This window comes from Aphis gossypii, chromosome X (genome assembly GCF_020184175.1).
Source record: "Aphis gossypii isolate Hap1 chromosome X, ASM2018417v2, whole genome shotgun sequence".
NCBI classification, from domain to species: domain Eukaryota; kingdom Metazoa; phylum Arthropoda; class Insecta; order Hemiptera; family Aphididae; genus Aphis; species Aphis gossypii.
In genome coordinates, this window is record NC_065533.1 from 51941118 (window position 1) to 51958372 (window position 17255).

At 26.1% G+C, this 17255-nt stretch overlaps 1 protein-coding gene across 2 annotated transcripts; it reads right to left on the reverse strand.

Annotated features, from left to right (window-relative positions):
* Positions 1-3410: 3410 nt before the first annotated feature.
* Positions 3411-16879, reverse strand: LOC114127008 (charged multivesicular body protein 4b-like). 2 transcript variants are annotated; one of them, XM_050207424.1, is made up of 4 exons: positions 16816-16879; positions 5385-5597; positions 5136-5307; positions 3411-3653 (listed from the first exon to the last, which is right to left on the reverse strand). In XM_050207424.1, the coding sequence occupies exons 1-3, from the start codon at positions 16862-16864 to the stop codon at positions 5174-5176; spliced, it is 396 nt and encodes a 131-aa protein (XP_050063381.1). In that variant the 5' UTR covers positions 16865-16879; the 3' UTR covers positions 3411-3653; positions 5136-5173. The 2 variants fall into 2 exon arrangements, with proteins under 2 accessions (XP_050063381.1, XP_050063382.1); XM_050207425.1 differs by lacking the exon at positions 16816-16879 and adding an exon at positions 12594-12801 and having other exon boundaries at positions 3414-3653.
* Between the last annotated feature and the right edge of the window lie 376 nt (positions 16880-17255).

Sequence of the window (17255 nt, forward strand, 5' to 3'; positions counted from 1 at the left end):
AGCTTATAGTATAATCACTTAAGTGGAGTAATCAGATTTCTCTAGAGAATCTTTTTATGAAGACAGTGGTTTTTAGAGCCTTACACACGATTTTTCAATATAGCCGTGAAAATTAAATTCTTGACCTAGTGTAATTCTAAACCCATTAACGTATTACTTATATTTATGGAAAGGTGTCATACAAGCTGTAATTAAATTTAATGGGAGTGTAAATTCTGAAGAAGAACATTAAATGGCATTTAGAGATATTAAAATTCAAACCAATATCATTAGCCCAAACACCTAATGCTTATAAATAACTTTGAAGTAAGTGGCAATCATTAACAGAGCTTATTTTAAAAAGTAACTAAATCATCAGAAAATAATAAAAAAAACTACTATTGCTAATACACTACTCCAAACGGAACATTGGAAACTTCTGACTTAATACCAAGTGCCTTCATATATTATTTACGTTTTATAAGATAAGAACTAAACCAAAATAATAATGTTTCACCAAGTCCACTGTTATCAAGAATTTTTATCAGAGCCTTATAGTTAACTTTGTCAACAATACAAGTGTAACGGAACTGATTTAATATCTTAGGATAGACGCGTATATCAAGACTCATATAAAAAAGCTAACAAAGCAAAAATCGAATAGAGTATAGAAATTCTACCGAAAAACCATCAGAACTAATCAATTTGTTGCCTTTTAGGCTTGCTAACTGATTTTCAACCTTGTATACATCAAAGAAATAATTACTAAGAAGATGAGAGATTTTATGAGAATTATTAGAAGGAGCACAGTCATAACTAGAAACAGAATAGACAGAATTAAAATGCTTAGAAAATAAATCGGTTACTACATTACTATGTACACAAATTATTTCATTGAGCTTTATAGTTTTTTGTAATAGACTAACCGGATATTTTTGGCTTTTAATATCATACGAATATCAGTTGGCGAACTCAGCACAATTAGACATGGTTGACTACCAACTCGATTGAACCTTCTAGCAAAAATATATTTAGACTCAACCGACAACTGACAAGTCATAACATAAAAACATCATAAACTAGTCCAGAAATAGCATCCGATGATTCATCAGCTACCTATGGTCAATTGAATACCATAAAATTAGAAGTCATAGTCATCCTTTCATGAGCCTCATGAAATAAATCAGGTACTGGCATCCAATTACGATATACATTTTTCATATTACAGACTTTTTAATGAAGCAGTAAAACTTTAGACCTAAAGTTCTAACAAAAAAGTTGTTTAGAACTATGTGAACTATTTTGTAAATTTGACAGTAATGTTAGTATAAATATCATACATAATATTTATCATATACAAGCCAGAATATCCAAAATTAAATTCTCAATATTATATTCCATTCAACTATAAAAATCATAACAAATGAAATTAAAACATAATATGGAAAGTACCTATTCATTAATATGTGATAAGGCTTAAGAACAATTGGGTTTGTGTGTGAGATATTGAAATGGATTTTAAGTATATGAACGTTTTATAAAATGTATTGAATATTGATTGCTCTCAGTTAAGGGATACAGAAGGTTAAAAGAATATTATTATTAAGTAAATGATCGAAAATAATTTGAAATAGCTGACATAGTGATATACCCATTGTTACACAAAGATATTACAGTGTTGATGGCATGATGTCAGGCATAGTTTGAGAACTACAAATTAAGATTGGTGAAATATATCCAATTGCTAAATACTTTATATACTTTCATTATTCAGTGCATAAGTTAACTTTAATAGTCACAGACACGTGTAAGTATTGTAAGCATATAAGAAGTTCAATACATTTTTTTTTTCATTTTTTAGAAATGCTATAAATTTATTTTTCTCGACCATCCAACCATAGTACATATTTTATTCTATGTGGAGTTAAAACTACATAAACTTATACAGTTAAGAGCTAAGTAACAATAGATGGTCATGTAGGTATAAAAACTGCCATAATGTTAAAATTAATTATAAATAAATAATAACAAAAAATAAATATACTGGTGAAGCTGTTGTTCTTTAAAAAGAAATTAAAAAAACCCAATTCACTTTTAATTTATTTATATTTCATTACATTTTATTAACTATCGACCTAAAATTAAACTTTACCAAAAAAAGATTTAACATTGCCAAACAACTTCATCAATTAATAGTGTAATGCACTATGTAATGTATATTGCAAGAATACAGGTCTGATAAAAGTTTTTAAACAATTGTGGGATGATATCACTAGATAATTTTAAAAAAAAAAATTTGTAGTTGTTTGAATCATGAAGAATTAAAAAAAAAAAAAAGAAAACCGGTTGTAAATCAACATTTAAAAAATTCTCTAGTAATTTCAACAATTGGTGTTTATGAAGAAAATGTAATAATTAATTTAATAAATTAAAATATTGAAAAATGATGTTTATAATATAATTACTGATAATACGATAACTAATAGAATGATAACTAGGATTTCTGATGGAAGGCAAAAAATAGCAAAATCAATTGATAACTTTTTATAGTTGATGGTCTATTAAAACTCATTTAATATTATAGCCATAACTTAAAATAAAAAAATATATATTAAATGCTAAAATTATTATTGTTGATAATTATTTAAATTTCCAAATCAAAAATTGGATTATATTTCGAATATTTGCTATTAACCATTACATTAGAACTGCATCTTAATTTAGGTATATAATTTGTTACAAGTGGTAGCACGAAGCATACCTGTAAGCTTAACTTCATGTAAGCACAGAACATTAGTAAGTGGTCCTCTTCGTTTTTGAGAAAGATTAAAAATTGGTTGAGGACTTCTATGATTTAAAATTGATTTAGTATATTGGCAATAACATATAAAGGAAATAAAATTGTTAAGATATCAATTGAAACAAAACAGGTTCTTGAAGACTGTAAAATGAGGTTCAAGAAAAATTCAGTTAACAGTTTAGCAATTAAAAATAATTTATGGCTCATTACTCATTTACATTTATTATGGAAATCATTATTTTATTATTATCATGATTCCAACTCATAATTTCACTTTAATATAATTTAAATTTATTGTTTTCAGCAAATTATTTTGATTAAATATTTAAATATTTTATATTAATATTTATTTTTAATTTTATAAGTATGAGAAGTTTAAAGTATAGTTTGAAAACATTTATGTAAACTTGATATTTTTACTACAGTGTATACTCTATAAACATTTTAAATACAATTAAAGGTGTCTACAATTTATAAATTTAATAAAACAGTCAGAGTTATTTCTTCTACCTACTTCAATTTTTTTTTATTTTACCATTAATTTTTTTATTTGTAAAAATATTGCAATACTACTCGTTACATTAATAAATTTTAGTTTATTTTTTAAATAATATATATTATTAATATAATAGTATATACTAAGTGATAATACAACTTGACATTATAATATAATTATAAAGTAATTTTATATAACTCATAACAAGTAAGTATAATAAACCATAAGTTTTGAAGAATCTAATTTATTTAGTTGTTTTTGAACTGCTTCAGTTGTATAAATGATTGTATCTTGTATGAATGTATGATATGAAATGTTTTCCATGAAATTTGTGATGCTTTGAAGCTTCTTACTTACTATACATCAAAACTGTCATACCTTTAAAAAAAAAAAATGTCAAATTATGTATATGAAGTTCTGAATGAGTGATTTTTTATACAATACATAAACTATAAAAAAAAATGTTTAAAATGGTTAATTATTATATAAATTAATGAATGTTTTTCTTTTAAATGTTTGGCCACTATTATTTTTTCTATAAAAACACTTGCTCCATCACTAACATAGAACACTCAGTTTTGCTGAAGATTAAAATTATGCAGTAAAAATCAAAAATACAATTTAAAAGTAGGTTAGCAATATTTTCAGCAATTTGTTTATTCAATTCTACTAAATGTAAGAAAATAAATATTGGATCCTTATGAGAAATTGTTAGATTTATTGCCATACATGTATTTAAGAAAACTGTAGTTGACTCATCAATTAAAAACAGAAATCTTTGACCAAAAATTCTAAAACTTAGTAAAACTCAATTCTGAGTTTGTAGGGAAAAGTTGTCATGGGTTAGGGAATATTCAACTTATTTAGAATAATCAGAATATTTTGTAAATTGTGAAAAAAAAATATTAATTTATTATTAATTGTTATTTTTTATACTGTGTCTAGTGTAAGTGTTTAATACAATAATTGGAATTAAATTTTTTTTTAAATTTTCAAAAATTAAAATACATTAACATTCAAGTCCAAGCCCTAGTAATTTAGTTACAAAATAATAAATTTAAATGAATTAAATACAAGCTAAAAATAAGAATAATTTTAAAATAAAAATATAAATGTGAACCGAATGTAAGCATTCATTAATTTATTTTACAGTCAAAATATTCCTTATTATTTACATATACAATAATAGTAGGTTTTAATAACATATTGGATTTACTAAATATTATTGAATTTCTTGTCACAAAAAACTTATGTTTTTAGCAAATACAATTTACTAGGTAGGTAATTGACTATTAATAAGTTCAAATCATAACACTATTTTGCTTTTATGAAATACTATATGAAGTATGATGGAAAAACTTTCAAGTCCAATCTACCTATCAATAATTGTAAGTACTGTAAGTTAAATTAAAACCTTACGGTAATAATTTTGTTCTTTCCGTTTATAAACTAATGCTTCAATAATAAACAAATGATTTTACTGAACACATATTAAGTTTAACTTGTTATTTGTGTTAGATTTAAAAATGTAGTAAATAAGTAGGTATCTAAACATTATTATTATCAGTGGCGTAACTAGGACTACTCTGTAAGAGATGATATAGATATTTTTCATTTGTAAAAAAAAAAAAAACATTTATAAGTATTCACAAATTATAATTCATTATATTATGAAAAAAAATGTCTAGGGGGTGATATTTTATCACCTACATCACTCCCCCTAGTTACGCCACTGATTATTATAGGCACACACAAATATTTTTTTTATAATAAATTTAAATATTTTTTCACATTTTAAATTTTTATAAGTAAATAAGCTATAAATTAATAAAAAATAATAACCATAATATGCAGACTTACATATTTTATCTGATAGTTTTAACAGTCTAAAGCTGATTTCACAGAAATTGTGTTTGTGTGGTGACATATGTTAAGGCCAACATATTTTGTCTTATAACAGTCAATAAAATTTCATCAATCTGGGATAGCTGATTTTCATAAATCTTTTTACGTTTTAATGCATTCAATGCAACTGCAACAAAAACGCATCATGCATTAAAAAATAAGTATTATGTATTTCTAGTTATTAGCACTCTAATTAGTATCTACCTTGTCTATTAATCTTGATATTTGCTTTAATTGTAGCCAACTCCTTTTTTATATTCTTGTCCAGAATTTCACGTCTTGCTATCAAAAACTGTTCTGTGGATCGACATTTTTGCAACAAATCTAATTCGCTTAGTGGTTTCTTTTTTTCTTTTTTCTTTCCTCCAAAAAACTTGCGCAAGAAATTCATTTTATTTTCGGGAATGGCTACTATTCCTGTAAAAATGTAAAAATATTATGTTAGTGTTAGTATAGTTTCCTACTTACTTGATTTGTTATAGGTAAGTAGTTTCTCATATGCAAATACGTAAATCGCAAACAATTTTATACATTTAATAGCTTTTACTCATTAATTAAAGAAAAATATTTAAAAATATTGTACCTACCAGTTTAAGTGCTTTCCGAAAACGTGTTTTTTAACATTAAACAAAATGCAAGGTGTATTGATAAGGTGTCGTTACCTGTTAGAAATCTTAATTGAAAATTTTTCCATAGAAAGACCACCCGCGGGTTCACCGGAAGCGCTATATGTCCTATGGAGGCTGATAAATGAACACTTTTGTACGTACAGAAAATTGAAAATATACTATGATTTAAGGAATAAAATTCAAAATTTTATATTGTAAATGACCATAATGACTTACATCTTCTAAATTATTTGTATGCATGTATTTAAATACTTTTTTTTTCAAAGACAAATATTAATATTATTAAATACTGTCATTAATCATTTTTAAATTTCCTATTCTAAAAAAATTAATAATTATACCTATAATTTACGAGCTAAAAAATTGTCTATAAACATACTAAAAGTGTGTATGCATAGAGGTCTAGAGTGACGATTCCTTATCCATACACCTTGCATTAAACGTAAGGACAAGTGTTACTATGTTAGGATATATCAGAAAATGAGGATGCGTTTAGTGATTACGTCGACCATTATTATAGATCAAAGGTCTCCAAACTTTTTTATTCAAGGGCCACAAATAGTATTGCTCTTAGCGAGCTAAAAGTTTATGCATATAATTATGCAGTATGATTATCGTAGTTTGAAAATCCCCATTATGGACAACTGATTTTTTAAATTTTATTTTTCATGGACAAGTAAATCACCTTTCAAAATTACCTATTCAAGATTTTCAAGGAAGAAAATAATACGTATCGATACGTTCCGATACGTTCCGGGAACGGACTCGAGTGTTCAAGTATTCGAGTGTTACGATACGTTAAAAAGTTACACCTGCGATACGTATCTATTCGTATCGGGATTTGATGTCGGTACGTGGCTTACGGTGCGCCGGTACGCCCGTATCATTTATAATTTGGAGGGAAATCTTACTATTATTATATTTTATATTTAAATTTAGATTGTTTGTATTGGTATTTTAAAATATCATGTATATTAGTACGTATTAGGTTTAAAATAGAATGTTTATTATGTAAACTAGTTTTATTTTTTAACCTTGAGTTATTTGTTATTTGCCAAGAAAAATATTGAAAGAGTTAATTTTTTTTATTGAAGAAGCAATGAATGCTTAATGCATGATTAATGATGGAGCAGCTAGTGGATGAAACTACAATTAACGTTTCTGTAATTACAATACAAAAATTAAACTAAGTAATAGAATAGAATACCACAGAATGTTGTTTTATTAATTATTTAGGTATGTAATGATTGCTTTGATGTTTGTTTCAGTACCGAAATACATGTTTGTAAAAATCTTCCAAAAAGAAGAACCAATTCAGAAATATGGTAATTTTAAAATAAAATAACTTACCTATGATATTAAATATTTTGTTATTTTATAAATAATCTACATACAAATTATTATATTTTAGTATTGATAATGATATATCTAACACACTTATAACAAATGCTAAAGTTCACAAAAAACAAAAAATATTCAACCAGATAGAAGGTTAGTTGATTTATTATATTATTTTATGTTAAAAGCCAGTTGATGTTTATTATTTAGAAATTAATTAAGTAATATAGTGGAAATAGTCAAGAACTTTGTAATTGTATCTAATTAATTTACATTTTTAAGTTAAATTTTAAAACAAATTCTAGAAAAAAATTCATATCATTTATAATTATGTTATTCAAGATTCACAAAACGTAGGAAATACAGAAATAGAAATTTCCAGTACAAAATGGAATGAAGAAAAAACAAAATTGTTAATACTTTATAGGGATATGGAAAATCAATTTGAAAACCCGCATCAGGGTAAATATATTATAAATACTTATCTTCTAATTAATTATTATAGCCTATAGGGTTTTTATGTAAGTAGGTACTCATTATTTATCATTATTCTCACATTTTTTGTGTTTAAAAAAAAAAAAAATTGAGTAACAACCCAGTACTAGAATACTATGAATAATTATTTTAATCTTAATCATAAACTGAAGAATTTGATTCTCTGGTACTTATTCAACAATTTGTCTTAATTTGTCTTAAGCTTCAATTTAAAATAACGGTCAGTGGATTTAAATATTTTTATAATACTATATTGACTGTTATACAAACAGAGCCCGTCACATTCTCTTTGGTAGTTCTTTTTTTTTTATATAAATCATAATTTTCACAATAATTATCTTCCACAATAAAAAACTTACAACTTAAATAAAATATACAAAAAAAAAAAAAAAAAAATAAAACTTTAAAATAAAAAGTTAGTTGAAAATATAAAATTACTCGCCTAACAATATAAATTCGAAATAATAAAATATAAAATAATAATTGTTTGAACAAATCATTGTAAAAATTTGATAAAAATTAAAAAATAGGTATAAGATTATTATTATAATACAGGTTTACAGCAACTGCTAATAAGTAATAATATGAGAAAAAAATTAAGAAGCAATGTTATCTGATGATCGGTAACATTGTTAACACTTTAACAGAACATATATATTATATGAATACTATATATAGTACATAATATCTTATAATAATTATAATTAAATAATTATTTATATTAGGTATACGGTTATAGGTATCCTCATAATGCGGTGGTTCTTAACCGGTGTTCCGTGGACTTAATATAAGTGTTCCGACAAAATTTTAAAATCAGTGAAAAAATTTTTATTTAGTATTTCTATTTTCATTCTCTTAACATTTTGTCATTAAAAACAAAACGCAATGATATAAGTAAGACGTTTTACTAACATATTTGCAAACTGTTTTATGCTATACATTTATTGTTTAATACATTAAACAATTAAAAAATTAATATAATTACTGTTTTATTTTACGGCTATATGTTCCGCAAAAACCTCATAAAATGTTAAGTGTTCCGTCATTCGAAAAAGGTTAAGAACCATTGTCATAATTTCATGGTTGGTTTTAATCGATTGTTGTATATGTGATTAGTATAAATAGTAATTATAATATTTCTTTTTTTTTCGATCGAGCTAATCAGTATTATAAATTTACAAGATATATGACTGAACCACTAAACCATTTACAAAATAATAAACGTTGGTTAATGACACGTGTTTCATACATTATTGTATTAAAATATTTATTAAATGGCATCCAAATCGAAAAAGCTCTGCAAAACCATGATTTACTAGTATTTACAAAAAAAAATCCTTTGAACCTAAAAAGTATTTCTTCTCTTATGCTGATTAATTGTGTAGGGTCACTAGTGCACATTTTTGAACTTGAGCCTTATGTTGTATCATGGATACGGAAGGACAAACGATGTGCTGATGAAGTTAACGGTCCTAAGTGACAAAAAATTGAAGAGAGCCATTCCTATGTAGAGCTATGGAATGTATTTATTTAAATAATTATATTTTGTATTTAAAAATAAAATAAAAAATACGTCTGGCAGTCCCCTTCTTTTATATTCCCAATTCGAGCATTGGACTTATGTCAAATAATCATAATGCATATCCCTAGGCCGTGTAGTAAACCCAATGCACCTGCATGGTGTTATACTATATTAGATTACATTATATTTAATTGGGATAGATTATTAAACTATGGGAAATATGTATTAATACACCTGCATTATAAGCAATAGGCCAGAGATCAGAAAAACATAGTTTTTCTGTCGATTAAGTAATAATTATATAATTATAGGATATTATTATGATGATATCATTATATAATGGTTATATAATTATTTAATGATGATTATGTAAATCATCATATCACTCTAAAATAGACTACTAGTCCCCTGTACGTCATTGAGAACTCATATAAATACGAGTAGAGTATTTAGAAGTAATTAGAAGGTAGTTAACTCCAATGTAAGACTATTGCTCGTCGTGGACTTTGTCACAGCCACATCGCCGCGAGTTTACGGTCATTCCCAGTACTTGTAACTTTTACATAGCAGCAAGCTATTTTACTTATGTTTTATATTATTATTTAATGTTTTATGTTGTTTAACTTAATAAACATTTACTTTATTTCAATTAAAACAACAAGTGTTTTAATTTTCAACACCTACCTTTCTCACCACAACTCAAGCTCAACCACAGAACGTGCTACGTCGTTTAAATAATTAATTTGTACGAAGTCGCAGTGTCCTGCACAGCGATCACTACAGCCGGATCTAGGGGGGTGAAACCATGGCATTTTCCCCGGAAGTCTAGGTTGGGGGGGGCTCCAAATTACTAAATAAATGGATATATTAACAGTTTATTCATTATATAATGAGTATCATAATACAAATTACAATTTTCATTTGACTTTGGCAATGAATACTTATTTTTCCCATACGGATTATTTCATATTTGTGTGTATCAGTAACAAACATTTTTATTGTCCCTATTTATTGGAATACATTGTATTGTCAATAGCATACCTACCTAGAAACTACAAATTACGTTAATTAGACGATCCTCGATGTTAAAAATCGATTAAAAATACTGATGAATTAATTTTTCTTCGGATGTAACAATAACTAATAAGTTATTGATTTAGTATCGACATTTTATATTAAAAGGATAAAATTATCTAAAAAACATTCAAATTTAATTTTTATAAACTTTTTGTAAAATTATTTTGGATAATATCTGTGTTAAAAAAAATTTATTTTAAAGTTTGTATTTTACACAATTTAGAGTAGGTAACTGGTTTAGTCGTTGGCAAATAAATTGAGATGGCGGCGGCGCTTTTCAATTGGTGTAGCCCAAACTAGTTGCAGTGTATTTCGACTACGAGGCGCAATTAAGTAAAAAAAAAAAAAAATATTAGACCTTAAAGCACTACAAAAACGTGATATCACGAATAAATGCCAAATATATTGAATTTAAGTAAACTTATTTTGTTTCAATAATTTATTTACTTGGCGAGGAATTATTTAGAATAGTATTTAAATATTAGTAATAATAATAAGTTATATTTTAATTTTTAATAATCTTTCGCTATTTAATTATTTTCAATTCTGTTCATTACACTTTGTTGCTTTTAAGAAATAAATAATAATTCCTCGCCAAGTAAATAAATTATTGAAACAAAATAAGTTAACTTAAATTCAATATACTTGGGCATTTATTCGTGATATCACATCTTTATATAGTGCTTAAAGATCTAATAAAACAAATTAGTATAACAAATTTTTCTGTATTTTACACAGTTTAAATGGACAATTCCTGCTTCGTACAGTTATTATTTTTTCTTTATTATTTAGTTTTTTACTTAACTCACGCCATGATCGTGGATAACAACAATTTTTTATAAGCTAATCTATTTATTTTATTATTTTTTATATTTGTCCATTTCTGTTTTTTTTTATATATATTTCCTTATTTTTAGATTTAAAATTTTTTAGTTTCTCTGTACTCCACAATGTTACAAATTATGTTTTAATTTGGACTTCTTTAAAAACGCAAATTCAGTCACTATACATACACTCTGCGGTTATTACAGTGGATTACTGAATTCCGTACCGTTTAATAAGTAACGACGAGATATCCCTCACCGATTTTTTCACTTTTATCATTCTATACACCCGTATTTATAAATAAGGGAAATGTGTTTTATTAATATTAAATTATATTATAAGATTGTATTTCGCCTTTTTCGGAAGTGTTTATCGGAAACCAATTCGGACGCAGTCCTTACTCATCTAAATTATGAGAAGGCGCTATTTAATACTTTACCTTGCGTAAAAATATGATAGATTCGGCCCTGCATAATCGTAATTATCATAAAATATGTTGTATTATAATATTTTTATAACTGTGAAATTATATGATAGAGACAATTTATATATATATATTAAGTCTAATATACACATCCATTATTATAATTTATAGGTAAATATTTATAACGTTCTCTAATACCTGCCATATATTTTTTTTTATTTTAAATTTTTTAGTTTAATTGGTTGAAATATACTGTTAAGTTTTACAAAAGTTTGGGTTTGAAATTCGTTATGAACTTTACTAAAAATATGGATATTCGGGTGATTTTTGTCAAATAAATTTTTTAGATAACTATGGAACGATTCACAAATATTTGTTTAAGTTTAGTTTGGTTTAAGATTGTACTTAAATCACCTCACAAATAAGCAAAAAAAGCTATATTATTATTTATATAATTGTTAATAAGATGATAATCTAAAAACTTAATTACTCTGGTGCTGCAAAAAATGTTTGCTTTTAAAGTAAATGCAAATACATTGGAAACTTTTTTGGGAGATAAAAATAAAAATCCGAAACATACCTAGTCGAAGTAATTTACTTATTCCCGATATACTTTTATATTATTCAACACACAGTCCAAAGTTTTGAATTTCCCTCCACCATGATTTTCACAGATGAAATCGACATCCCACTAAATAAAAATTCAGCCATATATGTCTTTCCGTGCATTATTGTTAATTCATAAATTATAATCAACAACTATTTCCGTTGAACTTAAGTAGGTACTTTATAATTATATTTAATTCTAAAATTTTTTCACAAACTTATTTAAAACTATTAAAAAATCACTTGTTTTTTTAAAAGACAAATGGAATATAATGTCCATTATTATTTAAGAATAGTCATAAAACGTAAATAAGTAACATAAAAGAATTTAACGCCATAAGCGTTTAGCGACGCTTTTACGGCCCGTCATTCGCCATATTTACGGTGTTTTATTTTGGGAACTTATAAGACGTTCTAATTTATAATCCTTATCTTTGCCTACCATTCACGATCGAACAGCTAGGTATTTAAAAAAATTATTTTATTTAGATATTTACCCGGTATATCAAGAATATTTTCCATCCGTTACTTTGTGTAATAGTGTAAACAATTACTTATTTTTTGTCTTTCTAGTACTTGATTTGGGATTGGAAAGCTTGAAGTATAATGTGAGTATTATTTAACGAATTGCAATATTTGTAATTGCACCTCCATTTTGTTTCATCAGACACATATCTTATGTTTTTGTTGTACGTATAATTGTTAAATAAAATCAATAAATTGCCTCTTTAGCCAGTACCTAATTTATTTTATTTCAAACATATTTTGTTTAATACAAAGTACAAACACCTATAGTGTCTATAACACGGACGAAAAAACACTACTAACGATTATATTCGTAAAAGTATAGGTAGGTACTTACTGACGACGATATCATCATGGGGAATACTGCAGTACCTGGCTATGTTTTTTGATTTTCCGTAGTGCACATATTTAAATTTGAGCTTATAGTTACTATCAATTCGTCCAAGGAATGGTTGCAGAATGTAATATAGTACTTTAAGGTATAAAGGTGGTGCACATTTTTATTTTTCGTAGTGCACAAAATGTGTCGTAGTAGTCGTAGTACACACAAAAATAGCCACTGGAATACTGTTATTAGATATTACGAAGATGAATTATTTTTTAAATTAAACGGTGCATTAAACATTTAACTAATATCAACTAATGAACAACCAAAATATTGTAAATATTTGGTACCTAATAATGCTACTCTTCCTTTTGGACATTACATTCTAGGACTTTACTTATATATTAATTATAGTAATGTTACTGATGACTAGTTACAATATGCTTACAAAATATGATTATACTAATTATTATATAGTATTATCTTGTTACATACCTAATTGTTTTCTTAACCTACTTACATGTTTTATTTAACTTGTTTAGAAATTTCACTTATTACTTATGGTTGTTTTATTAACCTAGTTTTAAATACTAACATACATATTTTATTAAATGCTCAATACAATACAATATTCATATAATATAATAAAATAATAATAAATTACGGCCCTTTTGGCACAACAAGTAAAATATAATAATTTGAATTTCCGGTTCGGCGCAACCAATAATAATAAAGGTAAAAGTAATAGAGATAATTATTAACACTCACAATTTGTGAAGTGAAGACTGGCCAGTTGGTCTCCTAAAGCCTGTATTAAAAATAAAGCTGACACACAATACGCAAAAATTCACAAAAATATAAAAATAATAACACGATATGGAATATAATGTAAAATTTAATGGAGATTAGCACACACACAATAAAATTGAATGATAAAAAATGTGGCGATTAGCAAACACGCAATACGATGTATAACTACATTTGAGATTTGCGCACACAAAATACAATTAATTATGTATAATATAAAAACGGCGATTAGCGCGTACTAGAGAGAATGTGTTCCGCGTCAACACTACGAAAACGAACTGGACACTAAATAATAATATTATACGGACGATATACCGCGTAGTCGCGTAATTAACATGTATTATTATATAACTCACAATGACAAAATATTATGATTATTTCACCAAACAGAGATAAAATATAAATATTACAGAAAAATAAAAACAAAAATAACGCGCGTGAGTGTGTGTGTGTGTGTGTGTGTGTGTGTGTGTGTGTGTGTGTGTGTGTGTTGGTCGGTCGGTGACGCGACGTCCGTAAATCGTTCTACCTTTAATTAATAATTTATTACTTTAAATAATAAAACAAATAATTATAGCTAACTTCTATTTAAAAATAACTATTACTGAGAGAGGATAAGTATTACTGGCGGCGATGTGGCTGAAACGAAGGCCAGGACTAGCATTAGAACTTACAATATGGGTGAATATAGCACTCTAATAATAAGAGTCTAGCACTTATAGACTTCCTTTTGTTTATTACTAGGTTCTATCCATATTAATACGGTTCCTATTGATGTCGAATGGTGACGTGGTAGCTAATCGCTGAAAAAAAAAACTATTTGTTGTTTCAAGTGTTTCAACCTTTGACCTAGGATTTCCGTACTTTTAGAATGTATACGTACACCATGTCTTATTGTTTAATAATACCTTTATTTTATTGTTTATATTTTATAAAATAAATGTTATGATGAATTATATAGATTCTATAATTAGTATAATTAATCCTATACTACTTTAAAGTTTAAATATGATATTAAATAAGTAAAATTATATTTGATGTAATAATGCATTTTGGGATTACTCACAAATATATACAATTATTATAATATTATGTTGTTTTATATATCTGTGGGTTTACTACATGTATAACTGTATACGATAAGTACCAACATTTTATAAGATAATAGATTGATAATGTCCATGTAGGTATTATATACTATTTGAAGCTTGAGTTTACGCAACATTTTGATATCACTTACTACTCGCTTATGTCCGCGATCCGACGCAGTGGGATTGCTTACTTGGTGGGTTTAATTTATGTTTAAATCGATTTTTCCTAACGATGACTGACAACTTTACTTGAATGTTCACATGTTATTCGACTTTAACTTATCCTGCAATACAACATTAGACTATCGACGTCAGGAAGTTAAGCAGGCGGATTGCACTGTCGGATATCGATTTACATCATGTTATGATGATTGATGACTGGAATCAAGGAAAAAACGTCACGGTAAAAACCGACATATGGGTAAAAAAAGTCATGAAAAAAAACTCCAAAAATGTTTTTTTATCTAAAAATCACAATTATTGTTTTTAAGTTAATTAATAAAATAATGACACAATATTATTATAAACAATTTGGTGAAAAATGTCAAATAATTGTTATAAATAATAGTTTTGAAAATAAAAAGATAATTAAGTATAGAATAGTATAATTATTATGGTATAGCTCAATAGCTGTTATATAAAAAAGCGGGCAAGTGAGTACCGCTCTGCTGTACATTAGGTGCCGTATGGATCATTATTATGTATTATAGGAGTGTTAAATTTGAATCCAATGATAGTTATCATTGTATACGAAAAACGATTCTGAACGAAGATGATTTGTCAGCCTATAGGATATAATTTCTAGTGGTTGGTGAAAAAGGTGGTTTATGTTTTAATGGCCTGAATACAACAAAATTTAAGTTCTTTTATAATAATTGTAAGCTAAACTTATGAAAAACCTTGTATTAAATTTTCAACTCTTAGCTACTTATACAAAAATTTTTATGAAATATACCTACAAAATAATTTGCAAGTATTCATAGTTTTGACGAATTTTTGTCAATATTTGAACTTCAAATGCTAATAAAAAAAAAATTGTGCCTATGTATTCTTATAATTTTTTAATCACTATAATAATAACTTATGAGGAACTTTGGATTAAATTTTCAAGTATTTTGATAGGGCCAAAAAGATTTTATCGACACATAAAAAAACAATTTTCAGAAAAATTGAAAATTTCAGTTGTCTATAAATAGCTCAAAAAAAGTCAAAATATTTTTAAAATTAAATCACGTAAAGAAAACGCGAATCTTAATAACTGGTAAAATTTTCAAGTATCTACGACTTATACTTTTTGAATAATAACAAATATCAAAAATCGTTTGAGGCTAAACTGTTATTTAACGCGGTTTTGTAAAAATTTAAATTTCAAACACTCATAAAAATTTTTTGTCTGAATCCGGTAGAGTTTTTTTTACAGACATTTGAAGAAAAATTTATGGAGAACCTTGTACCAAATTTTCAAAACTTAGTTATAAAAGAAAAAAATTTTATGATTTTTCAACTTCAAAATTACTTGCAAATTTTCGCGTTTTCGACAGATTTCGTAAAAATTTGAACTAAAAACGCTTATAAAAAAAAATTGTGACTAACGATTTTTAATTTTTTTTAGCTACATTAAAAACAACTCATAAGGAACCTTGTATTAAATTTTCAAAACTTTTTGGTCATCCAAAAATTTTTTATCGACACTTTAAAAAAATTCTCAAAAAAATCGAAAATTTCAGTGGTCTATAAATAACTCAAAAAAAGTCAAAATTTTTTGAAAATTTAACTATATACGGATACCATTGACATTAACATTTGGTGAAAATTTCAAGTATTTTCAGTGATTAGTTTTTGAATTACAACCATAAAAAAAAATCGATTTGGTGGAAAACTGGTTTTGCGTAAAAATTGCCGTTTTTCCGTCATTTTTTTTTTGTTTTTCTCGATTTTTTTGAAAACTGTTGGAAAATGTTAACTTTTTACCTCTATAATGCACCAAGGATATTCCTTTTACATCGGAAACCACCCCCATTGTTTGAAATTGGAGCATTATTTCGACTAGTTATGCTGTACACAAAAACAAAAAACAAAAAAAACACACATCAATGTAAAATCGTATAAACTTCGTTCAGAATCTAAAAAATATAACAATATCGTATAGTATATAATGTTATGCTATAGCCTTTAATCAAAAATGTTTTACTGCTAAGTTCTCTCTTTCTTTCTCACTCACTCTCTGTCTCTCTCTATTTCCCTCTCTCCATATTGTTCCATGTCCACTATGTCCAAATATATGCGTACGTATGTATATATATTATAAAATATTATGTACAGATAACTACTACAGGGTATAAATTATTTGGCAGTATAAATGTACAATGTTAAAAACGGACTATTCGAAATCGTTATAGAAACATGTGAAA

Bases quoted from the DNA above. Each gene is read 5' to 3' on its own strand.
- LOC114127008 (XM_050207424.1), bottom strand. From the start codon at position 16,864: ATGGGGGTGGTTTCCGATGTAAAAGGAATATCCTTGGTGCATTATAGA. The intron at 5,598-16,815 runs GTAAAAAGTTAA...ACATTTTTACAG, and splicing joins ATCCTTGGTGCATTATAGAG to GAATAGTAGCCATTCCCGAA. The intron at 5,308-5,384 runs GTAGATACTAAT...TTTTTGTTGCAG, and splicing joins TATCAAGATTAATAGACAAG to TTGCATTGAATGCATTAAAA.